At 39.7% G+C, this 26,558-nt stretch overlaps 1 protein-coding gene and 1 long non-coding RNA gene across 2 annotated transcripts in view; one reads left to right on the top strand and one right to left on the bottom strand.

Moving 5' to 3' along the window:
• Nucleotides 1-1,021: 1,021 nt before the first annotated feature.
• SULT1C4 (sulfotransferase family 1C member 4) lies at nt 1,022-10,015 on the bottom strand. The gene is made up of 10 exons (XM_080603741.1): nt 9,918-10,015; nt 8,084-8,239; nt 7,622-7,717; nt 6,979-7,156; nt 5,155-5,292; nt 3,799-3,896; nt 3,393-3,519; nt 2,090-2,184; nt 1,714-1,894; nt 1,022-1,560 (listed from the first exon to the last, which is right to left on the bottom strand). The coding sequence occupies exons 4-10, from the start codon at nt 7,148-7,150 to the stop codon at nt 1,448-1,450; spliced, it is 924 nt and encodes a 307-aa protein (XP_080459867.1). The 5' UTR covers nt 7,151-7,156; nt 7,622-7,717; nt 8,084-8,239; nt 9,918-10,015; the 3' UTR covers nt 1,022-1,447.
• The window catches only part of LOC308199499, a 137,525-nt gene continuing 120,240 nt past the window's right edge, over nt 9,274-26,558 (top strand). Inside the window, exons 1-2 of the long non-coding RNA XR_013954687.1 lie at nt 9,274-9,417; nt 24,386-24,459. This is a non-coding gene — a long non-coding RNA (uncharacterized lncRNA). The remainder of the gene's footprint in view (nt 9,418-24,385; nt 24,460-26,558) is intronic.

Below are 26,558 nucleotides of genomic sequence, written 5' to 3'. Positions count from 1 at the left end.
TGGAGGCAGGAATCTCCATTCACCTAAAGCCCTCCCAATACCTACGTTTGCACTTGTATAGCAAATGCCTGCTTCTAGTTCCAGTGTTTCCTGCATTTTTTAAGGGAAACTCATTGGATTGGGAGCTGACAATGTAACTTCCACATTTAATGAGAAGCCTTTTGTTTGTTTCCAAACTTAATATTGGTGCCCTTTAGAGAACTGCATTCAATTTAGATATTTAGATTAAATCGCTAGCCTGAAATGGTCTGCGTGTGCTGGCAGTGGCTGCTGTTGTTAAATCCCTGGAACCTTCCACAGACCAAAGAGAAAATACGCACAGCAAACATTTTGTGCTTAGCTATAGAGACTAAAACAGAATTTTCCTCCAGCTGTGGCAGTCTATGTAGTTTTCCCTCTGACATTCAGAGGACAAATGCAGTTAAACAGGAACTCTTCAGAAGTGGATTGGTAACAGTTGTCTATGATAAGAAAGGGCTGTTTATTGTTTAAATTAATTTCCTGCCAAAGAATGGCTACAGTGCCAGTGCTAATGCTAAGGTATTATGTGATAATATTGACCAGACCCTATTGCAACTAAAAGTCCTCATTAGGCTGTTTGCATATTTGGTCAAGAGAAGAGCAAAGAAAAGGAGGAAGTGGTAATGATATATTTGATGGACGCATTTGCAAAGGTGAAGAAGAGGCAAGTATATGCCACAGTGACTCTTGTCCTGCTTCATAGCAACTTTTCCAAATATTTACAGAAGTTGGTGATATCCGTTTCAACAGGCAACAATGGCAAGAGCTTCTTGACTTGATGCAGTAAGGACAAATACCTCCACAGATGGATTACAGATAAACACCTCTATATAGCTCCTTAGCAAGTTTTGTCAACGGAATTAATGGGTATTTAGTGTTTTTGGAAATGTTGCTTTCATCTCAGTGACATTTATGATGTCCAGCTTAAAGTAAGGAAGAAAAAAAAAAGGAAGTTATTCTACTTTCTGCAATTCTGTTGCTCTGTTTATACTTGACCACCTTTTAAAATTGTTTATTGTTCTTTATTGGTAAATATTTGCACAGCATGGGAATGACATATAATGCCCACACTTTGTGCATTCTTTTAACACTTTTTTTTTTTTGGTTCCTAATTTCTCATTTGAAATTGCCAGGTTGATTTGAAAACGCTGCAGTTTAACAAAGACACAAACTCAAAACATGTCTGAAATATTTTAGTTAGTGCTAAAAGTTACTGTGGGAGAGTTGGATGACAAGTATCGAGAGAGGGATTATTTTCTTCAGATAGACCAGTCTAAACTTCCTCATAATTCGGGAACTCTCATCATAATGAAAAATCAGTGGTATGTGAAAGAAAGATATTGAAATATTAGGGACACGAGGAAAAGCAAAATACATAAAATGGAAAGGCCGATAGATCATAAAGAATAACTCCCATTACTAATAATCACAATTCTGCACGAAAAACAAGAGATGTATCAGCCATTTTCTTGTTATAATCCTCGTCAAATTTCTTGTTTTGTGCCACAGTGAAATAATTCTTCCAGTCCCCGACAACTCCTATGGAAAAAATAAAATAAAATATATTTTACCAGTATTTCTTGAAGCCCATTAGCCACAACTTACAAGAGAATTGTAGTTGAAGGGAAGGATTATTTCGAGGCAGAATTATACCAGGAAGAGTGAATTGATACCAGCAATAAACTTCAGTACCTTTTCTCATGAATGGGGAAACTGAGTGATCCATTAATCCCACAAAATCCTTAGTGTAGTTTGTCATGGGATTTTCCTTCATTATCTCAAATGAGGTGTTATGGATTATCTTGTTAAGAACCTCCTGTTCCAAGTCCTTCTCCATAAACTTCATAATCTTCTGAATTTCTCTCTTTGGATTCTGCAGAGAGAAGAAAACGGGATAAGATACAGAGCGAAGAAAAAGAAGGAAATGACAGTGTTAACACTGTGGTTGTTGCTGGGGTGAGAAGTCTGATGCAGCTAAAGTTACAATAGACAACTGTTGAGTGTAGATAATATCTGCTAAACTTTCAGGTTTCAAGAAAAGCTCTATAAACACACATTCAGTCTTTACCTCCTTCATATCTTCATAGAAGAGGTAGAGAATACGGTGCTTGTCTTTTGCCTTCCACCATCCTTTCACATGGTCATACCAGGAGCCCCAAAGCACTGAAAAAGGAGAAGAGCAGCAGCAGTTATAAATGCCCGATCTGTCTTTAGGCACTCACGTATCCTCCATAACCAGTGTCTGGTTGTTTCCTAGCTGGTTTTGAATCACTGTGGCCATGATTGCTGTGCTCTGTACTGAACACAGCCTTCATGCTATTAATCCCTTAGGTATATGGATGCTCAGAGCAGGATTGATGTCTAACTGCAGATGCTTACACCTGAATGAAAAATCTAGGCTGCCCTTTTGATGGAGAGAAGCAGACATTTCCAGAATGTGGCTCATTTTGTTGACTGGATAAAACCGCTTTTAATTTGCCCTGCTTTCAGCAGGGGGGCGGACCAGACGGACACCAAAGGCCCCTTCCCACCTGCATTACTCTATGCTCCTAACTGGTTTAACTATTTAGTGTGCTATCAGAAGTGCCTGTTTCTCTCCAGCAAGTACTGAGATGACTAGCTTGGACAGAGGTTCCTATATTCTAAACGTCTGCACTGGGACAGAGGGCTCACAAGCTCAGCCTGTCTAACACAAGACACAATGTCTCATTTAGAAATGAGACTCTCATGCTGGTCCAGACAGTGGTGTTTCTAGGCCAACATGGTAGTGAAAAAAAAGGACCTATTGAAGTTTTACTGACCCAAACTGAAGACCGTCATCCAAATGACCAGGTTTTTATTTTTTGGATACCAGCATCTCTCTTAGAAGAGGAAGAATCAGTTTCTGGGGTTGCCTGTCCTTAGCTAGATGACCAGCTTTGTTCAGATGCCTGATTTTTAGACAGGTGAATTGAGGTAAAAAAACTCTCTTAGCTCAAATTCATACTGCACAATCTATACAAAATTAAATTTTACATTCTTGTGTGTCACATTAGAGTACAGCCATTGAGCTGCTGTTCCTTCCCAGCTGTCCTCCAAGCAGGTTTCTTTTAACCTTATAGAGAGATTACCTTAAAATCATCATATATGTTTTTGAATGATAGTGGAATAAAAAGCAGCAATTGTTTTTCAAAATGTGAGTTTAAAGATAGGATTCACCTTTTTGGTGCTATAAAACCCTCTGAATGAAGCTACTACTAAAACACCTTTAGTGGATATTCTTCCACAGAGTGTCAGCACTGGATTTCAAACCGTAGCTGAAATAGATAAATCAATGCCATGCATTTTTAAAACGATCAAAATCTCTTATACAACTGATCGCAGTTCATCACCTTTTCCAGCCATGAATTTCTCCATGAACTCTTCCATGGTTCCTGGGTCAGGAAGTGCTTTATTCATTCTGTGGAAATGGTAGTATGACACCAGGTTGTCTTTTGCATTTCTCGCCACATAGATTATCTTTATTGGGTATGAAAATGAGAGAGAGAGAGAAAGAGAGAAATATGAACTTACACATGGCTGCGACATAGATATTGAGCCTCTCCTGAGAGAAAACTGCAAGAAAGACTCAGATAACTCAGTTATAACTTCTTTAGTTTCCCACAGACATTGCACAATAAAGGGAAGATAGCTGAGGAGACCTTCAGTTTTCACAAAGACTCGAAATAATATTGAGTCCTGTTTTATATCACTTTCTTTCCAGTTGAAGTAGACTGAGTCCTACCTCTTCAACCTTACCTTACAGTTTTGTTCCCAGAAGGAGGGGGGCACCATCTGCACAGGAAGATGAGTTTTTATGATTCGTGGAGAAGGCATAGCTTCAGCTATCTCCAGGCCTATGGAATAACATTTTATGAGAACTGACCTGTTCTTTACATTCTGCTAGCACTTCTTTGCTACTCTCATAGGTGAGATTTTGACTGACTTCTTGAAAGCAACTAGGTAGCAGTGTAACATAGACAGCATTGTACCTATGTATTCAAGAAGAAAAGGGAGAACATTAATTCATATCTTCACTTTGCTTTCTTGGGCCCATGTCTAAGCCGAGGGATAACGATGAATACTAATTTATTTTTACCCACCCAATGTTTTTCCTTCACAATATTTAGTGATCTCCTTTTTCTTTGCAAGTAAGAGGTGTTTCTTCTGTTTGTTTGCTTTTTGTTTTTGTTTGTTTGTTTGTCCTAGGATATGAGAATAACAGAGTAGCTGACTAGACTTTCTGGATAGCATGTAAAGAAAAGCTGGGAGAATGATGGATAAAGTTCATATTGTATGCAGAGTAGATTGTGAGTAGTTCTGGATATATGGGAATCCATGAGAATATCTGGGGATATGTGGAGATATGTTATTTCCCCCCCTAAGTGTCTGTCATGACCTCTCTCATTTATTTGCTAGCATCCTCTGTCAACTTCTATCATTTTTTGTGTCTCTGTTTATGTCAATGCAGTCTGGATTAGAAGACAAAAAGTAGCACTTCTACTGCAGTCATTCAAGCTTTTTGGATTCAAATGCGAAGAGAGTCTGGCTTAATGATTTGTGTGGGATGGGAGTCCTTACTGGGGGAAGGGTCTTGCAGGGAGCTGTCTTTGCAGAACAGTCAGGCCTGCCAGTTCCCTGAATGCCCAGTAGCTTGTTATGATGACTAGACCCTTGAATTTAACAGCAGTTACTCAAAACAATACCAAACCCACAGAAAACACATCATTCACATTTTGGAAATATATCCAAGACATAGGTTTCCATTCCATATAGCCCCTAGTCACAGGATGGGATTCAGTTCGCACTCATGTTTCCACGTGATGCCCATCTGCTGCCGTGTTAGGTACTGTGAGTATCTATCACACACAGCTTTCAGATGCCACTCTGGAGCCACACGGTCTTCAGCAGGGCCTGTGCCCTATCTGTCAGCCTTGCATTGGCTTGAGTAGCACTCGATGTTTATGTTAAATCAGTGCCCTGATGCCTGACATAGCGCATAGTGCAGGGGCAAATAAAGTGGGACCTTCCCTAGAAAAAAATGTGGCATCAGTTCTGGATGTTTGTTTTGCTTCATTTTGTCTAACATACAAACCTATTCTCTTTGATATTCACCTGAGTAACCATTAGGCGCAGGCTCTGGCATATACCATTCAAGGAAAGGATGGCGTCTGTAAGTACTGGCACGTCTACACTTCTCAGTGTCTCCATTTTGTTGAATCATATCCACTATCTCCTGTGTCCATGTGGTACCTGAAAATATCAATGTTTAGATATTTCTCTCAGGGAGGGATGAGAGTCTCTTCTGCTAGAGAACTGAAAGTCAGATGGATGGACTCCATTTCAAAGAAAGAAGGAACAGCACAGCACGTGGGTGACAAAATTTAAAGAGACAACCATGGAGAAAAAAAAAATGCATAACTAGGAATGCAAAGGTAATTTCCAAAGACCTATTTCAGAGATTCTTTTTTTTTGGACAGGTTTATTCTTGCAAACAGAAAACCTCTCTGCTACTACTCCAGTAATGAGGAAAACTCTGAGATAAACTCACATAATACAATTTGGAGACTGTAGTATTTGAAAAGAAGAGTGAAATTGACATATCCCAATTTTCATCCCTCAGAAAATCCAGCTAATATAACTTCTTGTTTTCAAAGTTTGAATGAAAAAATGAAATACCTGAACTTTGAGTGAGTAAAAATTTCATGCAGTTTGACTGTATGAAATACAGTCATATAAAAAAGTTGCAGTATTTTCAATGTTCCTGTTTGAAATGCTTTAATGAATTTTCAGCACAACATTTTACTTCATTTGCCTGAGCTAATGCAACATCTTGTAAGAGATACAGAATTGTGTCCCTTGGGTGCCTTTTTTCCCCTATAGCTGTGGTCACTGGGTTAACTACATCTCGTCTCAGGTACTGTATCAGGTCATCTAGGGAACAGACTAAGGGATATCCTAGAAAGCAATGTGGGCAGGAAACTCAGTCCTTAATATGATGCTTGAAGTGTGCAGTTCTGGCAGATAGAAAATAACGTCAAATGGACTCCTAACTTTATTTCTTCTCAGTTCAATGGCTGGGATATTTCAATCCAGGCTGATTAAAATAGTATGCTTTTGCTTTCAGTATACTAGAAATAAGTTGAAAGCTTTCAGCAAAATCTATTTTTTCCTACCTTCAAAAGTAATTAATTTTCAGTAATAATAATTTTATTTTTCCTCTGCTGGAAACAACACTTAAAAATTCTTGCTAATTCAAGTCATTAATTTTTTATGATCATCAAATGTTACCCAGTCTGTTCTTGAATCCTATAAACTGTACATGATTTTGTTCATCCAAGATTAATATTGATGCCTGTTATTCATTGTTTTCCTTTATATAAATATAAAGAGCCTAACAAAGAAGAGAAATATTAACAAGTTAAGGGTCCAATTAATACATAAAAATACAAATACCAGATAGCTAAGATTAATGGTGGGTATTTTAATGGCTGAAATTATTAAGTAAATTTGGTTATTTCTTTAAAATAAGTAACCTGTTTCCAAGTATCAGTACTGGTTTACGCCAAGTCATTTGCCATATTCATAATACAATTCATACTTGAACGGTTTCTATTATTTCTTAGTAAATGATAATTTATACCAAGCTTCTTTAAATCTTGTAAAAGTTTTACAGTACATTAATATGTATGTATATAATCTAAATCAAAGGAAATATGTAATTAGACTTTGATGGTGTGAACTTCAATAGTAATACACTGATATTATTTCTGCCAAAGAAGTCAAAAGTAGGTCACCACATCTGACAGAGCTTGACATCTTTAAAATATGTCTATTTTGGGATTAACAAATATCAGTCACAATAGAATAATATAATTTTCCATTCCAATAGTAAGAACTATCTCAAACTTTTCTATTCTATTTCCTCTACACACAAACCTGCTTTTGCATAGGTTGCAATGAGAAGATCGTCAGGTCTGGCTTTGAAGTTCCACACTTGATCCCATATGCTGTATACTGGTTTTGTTAAGGGAATACCTTCCAATTCACACAGCTCAGTTTGGATCATTTTATCTTCCAGATGCAATTTTTCCATTTTATCCAGGGCCATTGTGTCCTGCACGTGGAATGAAAAGCTTGGAAATTAATGTTTGCTCTGAAAAAAACACCCAAATTTACTCACCCATTCTCAGGTTCTCTTTTACTGAATGAATTCCATATCCTCTGATTTCTTTGCCTATGATTTGACCTATCTGGGTCCATATTTAGGCTCCTTAAATCTGGATCTAACTTTAAGAAACGCTTGGCATATTGCTGTTGGTAACTCTCAGCATCTTTAAAAAACACTCCATTTACTCCGATACAGAAAGAGAAAAAAAATACATTCTTTCTAGCTTTAAATATTTTAGCAAACATGTTTGTGTAAAATGCTGACTGTAACAAAAAAAGTCATCAGGGATGTGATTCAAAAGAGAACAGAGCCTAAAAGCTCCCACTGGAGTCAGCACATAGGACCCAACCCTTCTTTCTTAAAGAAGAAGAACAGAAACTCCTGATAGCATCTTTTGGGTCTCATACTCACAAAAAATACTTGCAGGGCTTTTCTGTGTTCTGTTCCTGGAGCTTTTCACTCTTAGGATTCTTTGCTGAATATTGGAATTTGTTGCAGATGAATAACCTGAAACAGATAGATGATTAACTAAAGGTTGTTATACATTAATTATTCAAATTGATCTAGTTAAATCTAGTGCTGATCTTGCAGTTTTCCAGTAACTAGTTACTGTTTTCAGGATTTCTCTTGGGGAATATTTTAGCCATAAACTTCAGAGCTCCAGAATCTGGTCAGAGGGAAGCTCTGCTTAAGAGGAGACTACACAAATAATCTCAATTACAAATATCAGTCAGAAAAGACAAAAGTCAGATTTAAATCTCAACAGCAAACATTGCCAAAATGCTTTCTTTAATTTTCTTATTTACTCACACCTGTTTTCACATAGATTCTGTTGAGCAGAGCAAGCGGTTGGGTTGGTGTCTGGGCACTTACCCAAGAAATTAAAAAAAAAGAAAAAGAAGAAAGAAACTTGGCAGAGAATTTCTCATGCTTGAACGTCTTCAGTCCTGTGCTGTATCGATGACTGTGCACCTGCTTAGATCTTCAGGCAGAAGTAGGATGAAAGCTTGGGTGGAGTTTCTGTTCCTCCTATGAGTGTAAGGAGAGCAAAGGAGGAAATACAACACCGAACAACCCCTGAACATTTTTTTTTTTTCCTGGCTTAGTTTATGACTATATTTTAATCCTGTGAAGGAAAACTACTTTAAATTCTCATGTAAAGTATGATTCTTTGCTGGCAATATTAGGTGTTGGCTAATACCTCCAGCAAGATTATTTTAACTTGTCTGTGTTGATGTCAGTAGTCATGGAATAATTTATTTTTTTTCCTAATGTTTAATCTAAGTTGCTAGAATAGTTTATTATTTGTGAACACCTAAGATCAACAGGACTGAGTGAATTGAAAGAAACTTGGTTCATTTTTCACCATATACTGCACAATGCTCATTTAATAGATGTGGACAGTTTCATTGCTGGGGCAAGTTGGTTTTGATATAGAGAGGTTTCTACACAGGCTTACTTTTCAGCTAGCATGACTAGGGGATTTGGGATCACTGCATGTGAGGTAATGTTTCTTTATAAAATTTAAGTCCCTGCCTATCTTTATATGAGGTTCTGGGAGAGAAACAGCATGCTGCAGATCAGCCATAAACAGCATAGTAACACTGGCTGCCAAAAGACTGCCAATGTCACTTTAATATCTAGTTCCTTGCTGTTGCAGACATCCTGAAATGTTCGAATGCATTGGGAAAAGCTGTCCTTTTTCTGAGGCAAAAGGGAGGTCACTCCAACTGAACTCGAGCAAGTTTGAATGGAAAACTGTTTTGAGACAGCATTGTTATCAGGCATCGCTTCTGTGTTCCACTGAAGGCATGCAAGCACTGTGAGGCCTCAAGCTCCTGTTTGCTCATCCTTTGGGTGGCCAGGCAACATTTTTATCTAAAAAATTTTTCTGTTGTCTCATTTTTAAAAGATAATTCGTACATCCAAATCAGAGGAGGATGTGGCCATCCTTGCACAAATCTGACCCTTGTATGGTGGACTAATCAGCAATCCACCCCTCAGTCCACATGCAGTTTACCCTTCCCAGAGAGTTTATAAATTACAGGTTACATTAGTGAAGTGGGCTTTTGTACAAAGCCCAGCAGAGCCGACATGGACTGTTCAAGATTGCTGGTTCATCAAATATAATGCTTTATATAGGCTCCCAGTACAGAGGAGTACATAGTAAAACTGCAGATAAAAGAACAAGGACAGGAAGACAGAAGGTGAGTGCAGGATACTGCAAACAGAACGAGACAGGTAGGGCAGATGTGCAATTGTGAGAGAGAAGGGGAAAGAGAAGGACAGGGTGATGGCTTTTCCCATGTAAGTCATAGCATACAGTTAGTGGGTCTGCTCCAAGGAGATGGGGACACACACACCAAATTGGCAGCATTCCCTATGCAATTTCAGGAAAGGTTTCCAAAGAATCGGGAAACAAGCAAAGAAACTAGGAAAGAAGTCAAAAGACTTCTCAATTGGTTTTAAGCCATCTACTTCATTGGCTTTTTTGGCTCTGACATGATAGTTTTGTTCTGAAGGCTGACAACACCAGATCTAAAAAATAACACAGAACAAGCACAGAATATGCTTTAAGGCCTAATATTTCTTTTTCTGTTTTGCACATCATTTTTATGTGGCTGTTATTCTTGAGCTCTGTAATCAGAGGCCTTGCCCTTTTCCCCACTACAGAAGCCCGTGTTGATTTTGCTTATCTTTCTCCTACCTGCACGTGAGGGTTCATTTGTTAATTCAAAATGGTGTTTATGATCCTCCTAGTTATGCAACTATCTTGATCATGCAGTAATCCCCAAAGTAAGTCAGCTGAATTTCCTCTCTGAACAAAGAAAAACCCAAGAACTCTTTATCAAGGGGCTCTCCTTTATTGCAGCTGTGAATCTGAGCAGCCTGTGAACAGCGCTCTGTGCCAGATAAGCTCTAATTGGGTCAAAAACTCCACCAGCAGCTTTAAAACTGCTTACAAAGTAGGCAATGGGTGATGGATTTCTCCTGTGGTGAAACAGGGAGGTGAGAGGGGAAAAGCCAGCCCAGAGACTGAGTTTTTATATCAGGATCATGTTTTTACTGGGCTCCTCTAAAGACACCTGGCACTGTCTGTGAAGAGCTTCTTACCAGTTTTCATTGACCTCTTCCTGAGTGCAAACTGCTGGCAGCTGTTTTCCCCTGTAGAGCACACTGGATTTATTTTATTTTATTTTAGCCTGGCTGAAAATGCTTAGATCTTTATCTAGGAATGGAGAGCTACAGGCACGTCATCAGAAATAGTAACAGGAGGAGACTGCAGTGTGGCTGATGAGTGGCTGTTAATGAGGGGTATGTTGGGCTGTCCTTGGGAGCATTTTTGCTGTATGGCATGGTCAGTGAGGCTGGGTTAGTTGGCACTAGGTTTCATAGTCACTGGGCTTTCAGAAAGGCCAGAAGTCTGTATCTGATCAGCCTTTAAAGAGAGTACAAAGGAAGGAGAGATGTACCCTTATCTTAGTTTTGTCCTCATCTCCCTTCCTTGATCTACACGTGGTAAGCTGGCAGGTTCTCATTTATCATTGTATGTTAATTGTGTATGAGTCTCTCACTTAGTTCCGGGTAAAATTCTCTTTTCAGCACACAAAACGATTAATCACAGAGAGACTCAGGAATACAATTGCACAGGATCACCAAAGTCCTCCTGTGGCTGCTCACAATACATACTGGACTGCCTCCACTTCTCCTCAGTCTGAGGATTCATTTTCCCTTTGGCACACTGTCACCGGAGTTGTTTCAGGGATAATGGCACATTCGCACCATTTTCTTACATACTTTTATTTAGTGGCATCGAGTTTCTTCTAATTCTTGCTTGGTGTGAACTGAAAACCAGAAGTGTATGGCCTGCAAACCCATAGCTATTTGGCTGATTCAGGACCCCATTAATACGTGCTGCTGCTGTGGTTTATGGCTTTCCATGCCTATATTGCGCTGCTCTTGACATTAGTATCATTATTAATATGAGCAGGGAGATTCATAAATTAATGACTAGAACATCTGAAAGGAGTTAAGCACAGATAGACAGCACTACAGTGGAGTCAAAGCTAGAAGTAATTAGATGAATAAACACATATTTTCTTTTAGCCCTCCAGAGGTTAGATCTGTTGTTTTTTTTTTTTTCCTTTAAGTGAGATCTCCTTTAAAATATTTTTTTCCCCTATTAAATATAGCAGTTTTGATTTAGGTTTTCTAGCTTGAAAAAAAATGGAAAAAGGATTATCTAAGAAATAAAATATATTTCCAATTAGTATATGAAGCTTTTTTTTTTTTTTTTTAAAGTATTAGTAGAACACTTCTTATTGAAGACAGTTCTGTGACTGGATTTCTGGAAATAGATGCTCTTTCATTAGCTAATGGAAAGCCCTAACATTTCTATATTATGGCTTTTTATCCTACTTTCCATGCAATGAGTGTTTCAGGGATCATATGTGTATTAAGAAAGCACGTGAAAGAGTGCATTTTAAATTTAATCAAGAATCCCAATAGGACTTTGAAATCATGTTAGAAAAAAATGTTTTCTGTTGTTATTTATACAGGATCACACTTGAACTGGAATGAAGGCTGTGAATCCTTCATCAGTATCCAGTACTATAATATGGCTTAAAGTACGATTTTCATCAGGTTTTTCATATATTTAGCTTTCTATATGATCTAGAGAGCTGTCTTAGAAAACAAAAACTATATTAAAATCTGTAGCTGATAGATTTTTTTTTCCTTGTTATGCTTAGAGTCTCTATTATGTTTATATAAAACTCTAGTCTCCCTCTGCTGGACAAACACAGTCTTTATTCTAAAAGATGTTAAAATCATTTTAACTTAGCATTACATTTGGAAGCTACTGAAGTCCTTAGATACTCACTTCTATTAGTCATCCAGAAATAAGCATACTCTGGAAAAAAATAGTAAGAACGTGCTGGACAAGCCCAGGTTTCCCTTTCAGGCTTTTTGAATTTTAAAGCTGGTTGCTCGCGTTCACCTCTCAGTGACTGAAGAAAACGGACCTGACTACCAGTCACTGAGAGACTTTAGGCAATGAAAGCTTTTGGTATTGTGGGGCACAGCTAATGTTAATCCCAAATATGATGAGACGACAGGAAACTAGGGGGAGTGGCTGATTCCCCAGAGGGCTGTACACAGAGACCTGGACAGGCTGGAGAGGTGGGCTGACAAGAATCTCATGAAGTCCACCGAGGAGAAGGGCAGAGACCCGCACCTGGGGAGGAGCAACCCCAGTTACCAGCACAGGCTGGGGCCCACTCAGCTGGAAGCATCAGGAGATGACCTGGGGTCCTGTTGGACACCGAGATGAACATGAGATAGCAATGTGTCCTTGCCATGAAGAAGGCTAACGGTATTCTTGGTTGCATTGGGCAAAGCATCACCAGCAGGCTGAGGGAGGTGATCCTTCTCCTCTGCTCTGAACTGGTGAGGCCACGCCTGGAGCACTGGGTCCAGTTCTGGCCCCCCCAGAGACCTGGGCCTATGGGAGAGAGTCCAAGAGAGGCCACCAAGATGATGGAGGGCCTGGAGCAGCTCTCCTGGGAGGAGAGGCTGAGAGCTGGGACTGCCCAGCCTGGAGAAGAGGAGGCTCAGGGGGATCTCATCCATGTCTGTAAATAACTGAGGGGAGGCTGCAGAGAGGACAGAGCCAGGCTCTTGTCAGAGGTGCCCAGGGCCAGGACTAGGGGCACTGGGCACAAACTGGCACCCAGGAGGCTCCCCCTGAGCACCAGGAGCACTGCTGTGCTGTGCGGGTGAGGAGCCCTGGCACAGGCTGCCCAGAGAGGCTGTGGGGTCTCCTCCTTGGAGGCCTTCCAAAGCCGCCTGGAGATGGGCCTGGGCAGCCTGCGCTGGGTGGCCCTGCTGGGGCAGGGCTTGGGCCTGGTGGCCTCCAGAGGGCCCTGACAGCCTCAACCATTCTGTGATTTTGTGTCCTGTCACAGACACCTGGTTGTCACAACCCATATGTTATCAAGAACAATCCTGCAGATATCTGTAAAACAGAAACACTACTACGGATCTTGTGATGGTTAGTTAAAGACTGTCTGGGGAGCAGCCATATAAGGTTGATATAGTTATCAGAGATATATTTATGTAATAGCAAAACAAATAGTAAGGGAAATGTAAAGTGTAAACATGGAATGAAATGTCCTAAGGTTTTGATTCAACAAAATGTTTAATCCCATACGTAAGTGCAGTCCCTACCAATAAAGCACTTATGTTCCATTACCATCACACTGCACAAATTTCTTTGATTTAAGTATCCTCTCTCATCCTCTCTCCAGCAGAGTTTCCTGTTAGAGGCGGTGTTGAAACCCGTGGTTTGTATAACTCTGGCCAAGCTCTGCCTGTGTTGGGGTTGCAGTCATATTAATAAACAATCTTGTTATTGTGAGCATGCATAGTCAGGTGATAAAGTTTAATTGGTCTCCAACAGCTTTTTCCAAATACTTTTTCCAAGAAAATATGCATATGAAATGCTGCACTGTCACCCTGTCAGAAGCAGTACATGCTTTTGGCTTTGTTTCTGGAAATTACTTTGTAGAAATAAAAGGTCAGGTATTCACTATGTAGGATAACACATTCTCACTTGTAAATGAGATTTGGTTTAGAGCCACAGGGGAAAAACAGAAACTTGTAATAAACACTTACAGAGTTTGGTGCCCTTTATATATACGAAATGGTGGAATTTACTTACAAACATTACTTAGCATGTTAATACATGATTCCCAGCTGTCTGCAGGCTCCACTTTGCTAGCAAGCTCAGTGTTGATGATATTAATGCAAGCAGCATTGCTTGATATAGATAGGATAGAAGCTGTTCGTGCGTCTCAATCTTGAATGGCAGCATGGCTGTTTCTTCAAGCAAAAGTCTATGTTAGAGAACATGGGAACACTGCTTGGGTTTTAGGTGCCTGACACGGCTGTGTCCTCGTCTCTTCTCAAACAAAGACCCAGAATTTGTGCCAGATGCTGTGGGAGGCTACTGTGCCAACACCGCAGTTCCTGCTGTGATGAGAAACCAGAAGTGAAGAGATGGAGCCCAAGAACAAATGTAAACAAAGAGCCTGTGGATCGCAGGTGAAGGGTATGTGTCCAAGTTTCCAGGCTGCAGGCATACATGGCTTGATGAGCAAGTGCTAACTGAGCATTTACGGTCCTTTTCCTCAGAGCAGTGCTAAGCGGAAAAGTCATTTATTTTCTCTGGGGTTTCCTGTCAACCTGTCCTGCAACTGGCGAATTACAGTAGGAGAGAAATGCATTTTACATTATCTTTTAGAGTGAATATTTTAAGTTATTCTTGATTCATTTGTGTCAACAGATTAATCTCATTCTTAAAGCTGGATTCTAATTCTCCTAAATAGAATAAGGTGTCACATATTGCATCCATGGATCCAAATAGAAGCTTCATGCCATGGTAATAGTGGGGGGTTCTTTTAGCAAGCACCTTTATGAACTGATAAGAAAATATTTCTATTCAAGCCAAACATCTGCTTTGTGGCATAGCTACTTTTGAACATATCTACTTGCATTTGGTGAAATTTTTGAACAGACTATTTGCATGATCACTTTATTAAGCCTTCTTTATGGATATAAGCAAAGTCTTTGCAAAGGGCACTCTTTGAACTGACATAATTTCATATCTGTTCTTTTTCAACTGGCATTTCTAAGGCTTCAGTTTGACCATTTATTGAGTGTTTGTACCACAGCATCAGAACAAACAGCCTGTGAGCCAGGGAAAATGCATTTGCTCTTAAATATCCGTAAATACCTATATATCTTCTGCACACCTTTACACAGGATGTGATTGAGACAAAATGTTTTTACTACTTTGGGTTCACTACTGTCATACAGGTCCCTTGGGGCTACTGGCAACTACAGCCTCCCCAGAGGCTGTGTGAAACTAAGAAACTAGGTCAGAGCAAAACAAAATCAGACTTGTTCAAAGGTGGTCATTTTTGCATTTATTTGCTGAGAAGAAATATGCACATCTTTCATTACAGCTTAAGACTGGAGATTGAAAATGTAATTGTTGGATCTGCTTGTGGTATAGGAGGATGCTCAAGTGCTATCCTGCGCTCCTTTAGGCACTAAAACATCTTGACCTTTCATCTGGAACAATTAAATGGAGTTTTGCTTAAGTGCCACATCTGCTATTCAAGCTGGGACTTTGTTGCATGAAGACTGCCGTTCCCAGTTCAGAAGACATTTGCTTATCCAACCAAATTATAACTCCAGTTTTCTTTTTACAAACATCTGTTTGGAGACAGTGAAATCTCCCTGGATGTGAGGAATCAGAAAGCAGCTTCAGAAATTTTCATGCAGCATCGATCTTGTGATCACTAGCCAAATTCCTCTCCGAAATTCTGCAAGCCCAGTGATTCACTTATTCACTCTAGTGCTGCTTGGATCTGGGAAATCCTTGTATGACTATTTCATGAATTGAAGAAAGGAATCAAGATGCTACAAACAAACAAAAATCGAATACATATGCTATTATTTCTTCAGTACGGTAGACCTGTGTGTCACAATTCTTGTTAGGTAGCAGAAAGAACATTGTGTGTGAAATACCTGAACATTAAGAAAATCTTACTAATAAGGGTTATAAAAATGCTTCTCTTGGCAGTGGCTGTCTTTATGCATGGTTGTAAAAAGACCTTACTCGGTTAAACACAGTGCAGTGATGGAAAGCAAAGCTGTAAAAATGTTTAGTAGGTTTTCTTGTGAGCATAAAAATTAAATTATTGCCACCAACATTTTGTCAGGAACATTCATTAACAGCATAAGATCTGATACTCTTCATAAGTGAAGAAGCACTGCTTGCCTGTGGTTTCTGATGCGGAAAGCCAGCCTGAACTTACAACAGTGGATCCTTAATCCTAAATCCATGACGGGATTTTATGTATTTATTTTCAAATGTCTGTTCACATTTTAAATCACAAAGATGTTTTGAGTGGCTGAATATTCCCTGAGCTTCAGTTGAAACTGAAATCTGCACCTCTCCCCACCCCTTAAACCAAAGAGCAGTTTAACAACCAAACAGATACCAGGATGAGGTTACCTGTTGTCAGTGGGAGATGGAGTCCAGGTGCCTTTATGTCCTCCAGAGCTTGTCTGTTGGGTTGCTGGTGGGGCTTACGGAGATGGGAATATTATGTGAAAAATCTGTTCTCTCCCTTTTAAAATATTCATTTAAGTTTTCTCATTGATTAAATCTACTCAGAGTGTAATGGATATGCTTCTCCTCTCAGCTGGGCATTCTTTCAGGGACTAGGAGGAGAGAAGTTGGTCTAGGATTCATAGTCTGCTGATGTTGTCGTATATTTTTCTTCCCATAGGCTGACAAATCAGTTAACCTGTTTTCTTCAGGCAGCTGATAGAAAAACAGATAGCAGTGGTCACATTTTGTGAAGAATTGACACTGTTCTGAAAAGAATAACCTGTGTTTCAGTGTCTCATGGCAGAAGAAGCCTGACTGCAAAAAAAAATGGAAGTTCTCATGCTTTAAGAAGTAGCTTTGAGGCTTAAAATGTGTATTACTTTTTTCCTTAAGCTACAACCGCAACAACAACATCTTGAGGTGCTGAAGGCTGTATTTATATGGTGGCAGCCAGAAGGGCCTCCAGAGTGCTCACATCACCAGCCTGTGGGTGCATTTCTTCTGTTTTTGTGTCACTCTTGGGCAGTGGAAAGAGTGTCAGAAAACCCTGTTCTGAGCAGCTAATTTGTATCTGTCAAGACTGGCAGGTTCTCTTCTCACATCAGGGTACTCCAGCTAAATGCTATATACGAAGTCATTCATCTTCATACCAGATGCAAAGAACAAAAAAAAAAAAGATCAGTGATAAAATTTCATCAAACAAATCATTCTGCTCGTTAAGATTCTTATTTGTGTTAATATTCACATTAAAAGATCTGACACTGTTAGGAAAATAAGATTCAACTTATGTAATATTAGACACTTCAGACATCTATTAGGGACTTGTATGATTATCACACAGTTAAAGTTTGTATTAAAAGATTAAGACATGTTGGGTTGGATTTTCTGCATATTTTAGTAGCAGCTGTTTGCTGGATGTTGTCTCCCTTTGTGCTTGTAAAGCTACAAATGCATGATATCAGAAGTCTTAAGTGCAGCTGAATTGCCTTGGTGGACTTCTACCTCTCTTCATTGACAGCTAGGGCAGATAAAGCAGCTAAACTCCTAACGTAAGCACTTTTTCATGTTCCTGGAGCTAGGCAAGCTAGGTCTAGACTCTAATATGCCTACCAATAAAATGGGTTCAGAACTGTGTTTTTAAAGTACTCTCGGTCACACGTCTATATATAAGGAGTAGTGGTCTATTTATAAAGAATATGTAGAAACAGAGAAAATTCCTTACTCTAATCTTTGTTGTTTGACCAAAAGTTGAATAGAAGGTATGAAAGAAAAACCACATGAATAGTCTCATTTCTAAAATGTGTGGGTAATCCTGCTTCCACAAAAATGTAGGGCAACGTATCTATTAATTTAACAGGAGAAGAACTAGTTTGTGGTGGTGGAGTATTCAAAAACAGTAATGTGTCAGGCTTTAAGAAGTCTTAAAAGCATCTGAAAAATCTGCACTGAGCAGATACCGTCGTGCTATAATTAACAGAATATCTGTTAGAGGAGAATCCTCTTGTCTAGAAAATGTAAAGGAGGCAAGGAGGCATGTGATTTTTTTTTTTTTTGTGTACTTCATGTCACACTTTCTGTTCCTCTTCATCCAGACTTGCTTCTTGGGATGCTGAGCTACACAATCGTGCGTGTCACCTGCAAGACAGAGGGACAAGATCTTGCTGTCAGTTTTTCCCAACAAGAACATTTGAATTTAAAATTAAAACAGATATGAAGTGAGAAAGCTGTAGGAATAAAAATTGACCAGTCAAGTGTTTGTACTTTGACCTAAACTATATGAATGACAAAAGTTTGACAGCATGGTTTCTGAGTTATTAGAAATATCTTACCTTTTAAGAAGCTATTTCTTTACTATTATAGTTGTCTTGGAAAAAGTCTGTTAGAAAGTCACTAGTGACCATTAAATCCAAGTTATTTTTTTGTGTGTACTTTCAGCACAAAATTAAGAAAATTATGTTCACTTATTCTTTTATCATTTTGGATAGACAATTTTCCTTAGATTCCCCATGGCTGATCTAAAATTCTTCTGTTGAATTTCGTGGGAATTCACAAACTCTACACTGACTGCATCTTTACAAATGGGGAAAAGTTCAGCAAAATATTAATAACCCAAATTTTTGTTATTTTTCTTTCTCTTCTTTTTTTTTTTTAACAAGAATGATATGACAAATAAAGATCCTAACGAAATTAAAGAACAGAAGTTTCCAAATTAAAAGCAAATATTTTACAAAGTGATGTCCTCATAAAAACTACGGTGGAATTTTAAAGATCGGGCAACTATGACCATTAATAGAATGCATTTCATTTTACTTGCTGATAAAATTCCTCCTCTTATGATAAATGACAGCCCTAATACAGGATGATATCTGTAGTACTTAAAAGACAGCTATTCTTCAGTTAATATAGGCTATTCATCAGTGTCATTAAACTATTAGCATGCTTTTGTACCATATGTGAGAACAGCTTCTAATGCTAGTGGTTTATTTTTGTTTGCTTTAATGAAGATATTTCCTCTATAGAGCATCCAAGAGAGAGAGACCTACATAAAAGAGATGTGTGAATTATTTAAGGATAAAATACCAGATTAGGGATTTTTAATGTCAAAGGAACATTCTGAATGTGTTGCCTGCATTCATCAGACTCACTTTTGCATGCATTGAATATGGAAGCTGTCAAAAGTGTTGAAAGTCTGACAGATTTTTCTGAGCTAAGTATTTTATTTTTTGACAGAACAGTTTGGTTTCTCAGACCCGCATCTTTGCTTCGCTGAGCAAAGGATGCTGCTATGTTTGGCTTAGTTCATTTTGAAGCCTCCAGTGGTCATAACCCGTAACCCAGAGTGACACAGGGCCATCAATCAACACAAGATGACTCTTGTCTAATCTTTGAATTCCTGAGGTTATCTTTGCACATGATGTTCACAGTGCAACTTGTGGAATATCAATCATTTTTATAATGTGGTAGCGGAGCTCTGAGGTTTGAGTTCCCGTCCACATCTGAACATTTAACTGGTAGGTGACCTACTTGACAGCACTGTTTCTTCAGCCATGGGGCTTCACATGTGAGAAAGAATGTCTCTAAACATCCTTGAGCTGTACCTTAATGGCATGGCATTTAACCAATGAGCCATGACCTTTCTGGGTTTTGGTGGCTAAACAGCCATACTCTAAAGTGATCACACTCTGTGATTTTCTTCAGATTCAAAATTGTTCTGTTTTTCTTTCTACTGTCACTAGGTGGTGGTTACAAGATGAGTACTGACATGTATGCCAAACTTAAAAGTTGGCAACTTAAAATAGTGACATAATCTGCTTACTATTTGCATATCTCTATGCTCATTTCCAGATTTTACATAAGACTGTCTTTTGTACCCTTCCCATACAGTTAGCTACATAGATTTCCTGAAGTATTCAAAGGAAAACACAATCTCTTGGCTCACGTAAACCATTTAAAAACTCTGACCTAAGCAGTACAGTTAATACTGCTCTACTCCAAAAATGAGACCTGGAGTTTGCCAACATCCTGAATTGTGGTTTTATTGTGTCAAAAGGTTGGGGACTTTTACTGATCACCCAGTTTAGAGGATTCTGTGAATCCATCTTTTATAAGATAGCTGTTTCCAGAAGTGTGTTCAGAAATACTAAATGAAGTTAAAAAATGCACTCAATAATCTTCAATTTATATGAGGAAAGATAATTGAAATAGGAATAAAAGTTTTGTCTAGGATTCAGCAAGGAAATTAAGTATGTGGCTGATTCAAAACATTCTGAAATCCCATGATTTTTGTTTTCACTAATTTTGGAAACTTCAGCATATGATTGAAGTCAGACCTTTGTGTAAGTGCTTTGTTGTTTTGGAGCTGAAAATTTGAGCACAAAACTCTTTTTTTTTTTTCTCTGAGAAAGCTGTTCACTTTCTCCTTTCATGCACAGCCTACCTGAGAGTTTTAATTAAGGTTTCATTGTAAGTAGTCTGCTCAACATGATCAATCATTTTTCTGTTATTCGGAAGTTTTCATATTTTTAAGCCACAAATCACTTGAATGACTTTTCAGCCGTGCTGATTGTGCTCTCCTAATCCTGGTGCTGCTGTAATGTAAGCCTTGTAATGAACCAGAAAATTCTGTGACCAGCTTACAAGGATTTCCCGTGGCTCGCTAGTGCTGGCATGGCTGTTCAAAGGTGGCACCTTCTGCTGGTTCCAGGGAATTTTGTGGTGGAGATGAAGCAGTGGAGGGGCTGTACAACACCCAGCTATTCCTGGGGTGCATGGATGGGCTAGCCTGGGGCCAGCATGGCATAGAGGTTATCAGCATAACCAACTTGGTTGCCTAAGCAGAGGAGTCTAATCACCTTGGACACTGTGATGGATATAAAATATATTAAAAACTCTCCATCATCTTCAAGAGCTGCAGGGAACAGATCTCAAGACTTAGTAGCTGAAGCCGCTGTCCCAGAACTGACTCAGGAACTGATGAGTATTCTTACTTCTCATTTATCAGCTGGCAGCAAACACTTAGCAGATCGAATTCAGAAAGTAAGGTCGGGAAACACTCATGTGAGGAGCCTTCTCACACTCGTCAGAAGTGTGAGCACTCTGTGAAACAGTGAGTGCAGCAGTAGGCCAGAAATGAAGATTTTTGTGTGTTAACACACCCTCAAAATTTGAAACAAATGGTCTCCTTTATTTAAGTGAGTGTTGGTGTTGGCAGGTCTTCCACCAGTATTTTTATAGGGAGAAATACTTAAATTTAGTTGTTGTTCAGCAGGATTACATGCTATATGCTACTTGCCTCCTTTTTCAGCACGTATAGGCAACCAGCACTGACTTATGAAGGTTGCAAGTATGTCTCTAGCGTCTACCATGCACCAGCAAGCATTTGGCTGTGGGTTGGAGCACCCTGAGGAGGACTGTCCTTATCTGAGGAGGGAGTCTTCTGACTATATCAAATCAGAGGCTCCACGTCTTGCCTGACACTGTCGCAGTAAGCAGGGCACCCAACATCTCCCTTCTCCTCTCCCTGGTATCTGCAAGACAAAAACCCACCTGTGGGCTGCTGGGGAGACCAGGACTCTGGTCTATATGGCAGCAGATATGTGATGCTAAATCCATAAGCAGTTTTTGTAGCTGAGAGTGTGGTTCGTGGTGCAGAAGCCAACAGCACGGAGTGGATCACCAGAGCTGTTTTAAAATAAACCCCTTGTAGAACACATATGGTGCTGGCCCAGGGAGTACCTCAGGTTTGTGCTTGCTCCTTGGCTGGTCTCCCCAAATCCTTCCAGCCTGACTGACCCACAGCACCCGACTGGAGATTATTTAGCACTCTTGAGCTCATGAACCTAAAAATTAACTTTATCACAGCAGTCCTCTGCCATGGGAGTGGAGAAGCTGAAGGGAGGTAGGGAGATAACTAGGCATTGTGTCTGCAAAAAGCTTTAGGACATCCGTGACAGACCCATTCATGTTTAAAGAGATAATAACGCATTTCATTTCCACTTGTGGTAGACTCCTGGTAATAATCCTATATGTTTGTGACAGGCGTAAAAATGCGTGGGATTAAATTTAGCAGGCTGAATGTAACTGGACACTAGTGTGATTTTTCTCATGTTAAAAGGTCAGCTGCTGCTGTGCTGCACATTGCAAGAGCTAATCCCACAAACAAAAGCTTTTCCCTCTGCTCCAGAGACAGCCCATTAATGCCAAGAGCTATTGTCAAATATACCTACTGAGCATAAAATATAAATATATACATGTACATGTATGTGAGTATGCTGTGTAAGACTGAGGCATGCCTCAGGACTCCCCATCATGCTTACTTTCCAGAAAAAGGTACTACTATCAGTTCCATGCTTTAGTTTACATGTACTTTACCTCTAAAATATAAAATAAAATAAAATTAATTGCAATCCCATTTTTTCCTCTAAATTCAGCTTACTTCTTGCTACTCTCTCAGAAGGACTCTGTTTTCCCTTTCTCGGGAAAAACACACCATGCTTCAGCAAGTAAAGGGCTCTAATCTGTGAAACTGCTTGAGAAACAATCATCCAAAGGGTCCTCTGAGCGGTGTCCTGTGAGCACTCGGTGATCTTCACTTGGGAGGCTTACTGCATGTTCATTTACTCTAATGGTAAAACCTAATTTCAGTATTACCTCCCACGTCAGCCGGTCACTCCTGCTCTCTCATTGTCACACAACACTGGTAGCAAATCATAGGAGTGATCAGGTTCTCTATGGCTAAAATGTGATATATTTTTTTTTTCTAGTAAGGAAGTCTGGCTGGTCTCCAAAGCTTGTCTGTCTCTACCTGCTTTGATGCCAGTAACTTGTCATGCTTGGACTCCTGCTTGGCTCTTAGAAGAATGGTGCAGATAACAGCCTTGGAGCTGCTTTTCATGCCCTGTTATTAGTTCATGGCATTTAGCCTTCTGTGCTTATGTCTCTACTGCTTTATTTCTTAATGAGCTCTTAAATCACTGATGTAGGCGGCTGGAAGAACTGATGTAAGAGCTAGATTACGAAATTAAATCTTCCAATACCACAAATGGCGATGCTGCACCAGGACCTGCTGGATATGCTACAGATATTGAGAGCTGGCATGTGGCAGCGTCACTGAAGTAGGTGTTTATGGGCCTGCTCACAGCTGGGGCAGATATTAGATGCTCCTTATCTCTCTCACTTTGTACAGTTTCCCATGACAGCTGTAGCCATCTGTTGGTTCCTGAATCGACCAACCCAAGTCTGATTAGTTTCAGATTTTTTTTTTCTTCTTCCAAACCTATAGTTTCTCTACGAAGCACAACACTTCTCTGAGAAGTGTGCTCTGATACTCTCTGTTGAGCTAGATGTTTGAGGGATCACCAGCATTTGAGGAAATCCCATCCTACTGGGGTTGAGGCAAATGTCCTGGCAAAAAATTGGATACCGAGGATTTAAGTGACTCCCACTGCTCTGAAGGAGCTGACTGGGCCTTCTGAGACTCCCCAGGTGCCTGCGGAGGCAATCACACTGCACATGGGTGCTAAAAGCTTTCTGTTGACGTGGCAGTAGGCTGCAAGACAAAATGATCACAGTTGGTCACTAATGATGTGTATCGCATTGCCTGGAGAGCAGCACGAAGGACCTGGGGATAGATTTGTGGTGGTGCTGTGCACTCAGAACTGATTGAAAATGGGCTTTGAATATGCATAAGACTATAAAAAGGTACTTCTCAAAACCAAGAATATAACATCATACCCCTTTGATAGAGTTACCATCTGTGAATTTAGATAAACTTTTGGATTTTTTTTTATACTTCTGATACCTATAACATAGCAAAATATTCATTTGAAAATTTAATTACAAGTTCTAAAAATATATTTCTTTTTACAAAAAGCTCAACATGATAATTTCACTGGACGTCTTTAATTTTTCTTTCAAAACTTATTCCCTCTTCAGCTTTTTTGCACAGTACATAAAGTGATAAAACAAACGTCTTTAATATTTGAGACAGACTCCACAGCTAGCTCAGGTTTGTCACCTAAGAGTGATAAGCACAGCTTAAATTCTAGCTTTATACACGGTCCTTATCAGAGTTTCTCAAATGTAAAGCTAGAGCTGCTATAAAGTTTGTAAAATTACATTAATATTGTTTTTGATGCTTTTAGGGTAGAGAAATATTTTTAGTATATTAAAAAAAATCCATGAAGAGTTTGAAGTTATAAGCATCAGTTATGTAAAGTCTAGAATTAATTTGAAAATATAAGAATTTTTTAATTGCTGAATATTGGCTTGCTAATGACTTCAAATGATTCATTTTCTGTTCTAATTCAAGCAGTGGTGTGGTTTTTGCAGTGTGTGTTTTCCTTACTTACGAACTAAATTTTTTCTTCACATGCACTTGTCATTCTGAATCTAGATTCTGAATCTAGACACTGTGTGTGCGATTCCCTGGTAAATGAGAGAGCTACATTTATAAGCATTTTTTATTTTTTATTTTTTTCTTCTGATCTCAGGTCATGTCCTGCAGGACTTAGAGGAAACGCAGCTATTAGCACCACCTTCAGAGCAGCCACTTAGTTGCTTAAAGGTAAACATTAGCTTAAGTGCTTTACTGATTAAGCTTTTATCACACTGGAGAGTTATCAATTAAAACAAAAAATCCCTTGTCTCCCTCTTGATTTAAAAGAATCTAAAGAAACTGAGCACTGTACAGAGTGGCTTGACCTTTACCAAAACGTTTTGTAATGCATTTTAATGAAATGCAAAGAGCACTTCTAAAATCTTTAGTATTCATCAGCCATTGCCTCCTCTATCAAAACACCTGAGTTAATTACGAACAAAAACCAACTAACAGACTTTTCCGCGAGGCGCTGGCTCCCAGGCGCTATCCGGGGAGCTGGTCCCAGCAGATGGCACTGTTATGAATAATTTGAGCAACGGCTGGAAATTCCTGCAGGCCGGCTAACCCTTCTCGGCCCGTCACCGCTCTTACCTCCTGAGAGCTGGCCCCGAGCAGCATGGAAAATCCCCCACATGACATGTCCTCAGCCTTTCTGACCCTGGCAAGAAGGAAGGGTTTGCATTCTCCCAAGTTAAAAATGATGTAGACTTGACATTTTCACTTTTTTTTTTTTTTTTAATAATCCAAGAGTTTATTGCTAGCGAGGGAAAATAATTGGTACCCTGCTGTGTAATTGTAATTGTGATTTTCCATCTGCTGCCTATACCTGTTGCTTCACTTCAAAATAACTTCCCTCCCTTATGGTTTTCAGCAAATTCAACATTTGTTTTATAGCTTCACAGAAAAATCTACTGGTGTTGTTGATGATAAAAAATACCCTTTCTCACCTTCCCAACATCTTGTGAAAGTGCTTTGGAGACCACCGTGCGTCTGCCAGGGGGTCAATTCACCCCACTATGCTTCTGCATTTGCTGATTTGCTTCCACAGAGAGATGCAGGAACGTAAATACTAGATCTACAAAGGAACCCAAGGGCTGGAAAACTTCACTTTCAGGTGCCTAGTGAAATTTTATGTCCTGATTTAGGAGCTCAGGTTTCCTTGAACAGGAGGAGACTGGTGTCAAACAGCAACTTGGTATTCACATATGGGGTAGATGAAGATCCTTTTCAGTTTTTGTTTGCTGTTTATTTGTCAGTCCTCTTCTGAACTTTGATGTTTAAATCAGGCCAGTCTTTTGGACCTGGCAACACTTTTTGGCTGCTGGCTTTGGATATTGACCTGGCCTTCCTCTGATTCCTGTGAGAAGAAACATGGGTGCCCCAGTACATCTGAGCTGTAGGGAGGAGAGGATACATGAGCATGGGGCCAGCTTTGATATGATATATTGAAGGGAGAACTTGGCTTCCTTCCTAGGATTTTGAGATTTGGAGGACGTGACTTTTAGCTTATGCTTGCTATGAAGCAGATGAGAAGTCTGAAAAGAGGTCCTCTCCCTCTTCTTGTGATACTGGGGATAACAAACCACAAAGCTTCTGGTTCCTTATGCAGGAAGCACCTGATATTCATCTCTGCGTATTGCCACAGTCATCTGGGATGAGTTCTCTCAGCAAGGCATAAAAAAGCAAGTCTAGTTTGAGAACAGCATGAAGAATTCTTGTTTTCACTCCTTTATTTCAGACCCAGTCCTCCTCAGCTGAGAAATAAGTGCAATTTTAAAATGTCTTTCTTCTCTGAGGTGTTCATTGGTCTGTGGACAAGGCACTGGAGCTGGATAATGGTTCAATCTCTGGCCCATGGCAGAGATTGCTCTCTCCAACACTCAGGCTAACACCTATTCAGATAAATTATACAAAGGCTGGGAGGATCACAACCATACAGCCCCGTTGCAATTTCCATTGTGTGCTTGGAGAGGCAGGAAGAAATCTCCCCAGACAACCGTGGAACTGGATTTGGTGCTCCCAGCTAGTGGAAAGAGCAAGGTTTGGAGGCTGAAGGAGCCCCCTCCCTCAGGGGCCAGGCTGAGGCCTCCTTCCAGGAGAGAGCAAGGCTGCTGGCAGCAGATGAGACTTCAGCCCTATCTTTCTCCTTTGATTTCCTGTTGTGCAGCTCAGGCAGGTTTTTGTGCTTGTGTTTTTAGCCCAACCCTGCTGAACTATTTGTGAATTATGCTCCGTCTTGATGGTGCTGGCCAGCCATGAGCAGGGGTTGCCTTCATTTCACTGGC

Source organism: Anser brachyrhynchus (assembly GCF_964034855.1).
Source record: "Anser brachyrhynchus genome assembly, chromosome: 1".
NCBI classification, from domain to species: Eukaryota; Metazoa; Chordata; class Aves; order Anseriformes; family Anatidae; genus Anser; species Anser brachyrhynchus.
This window is presented reverse-complemented; position numbering and strand designations above follow the sequence as displayed.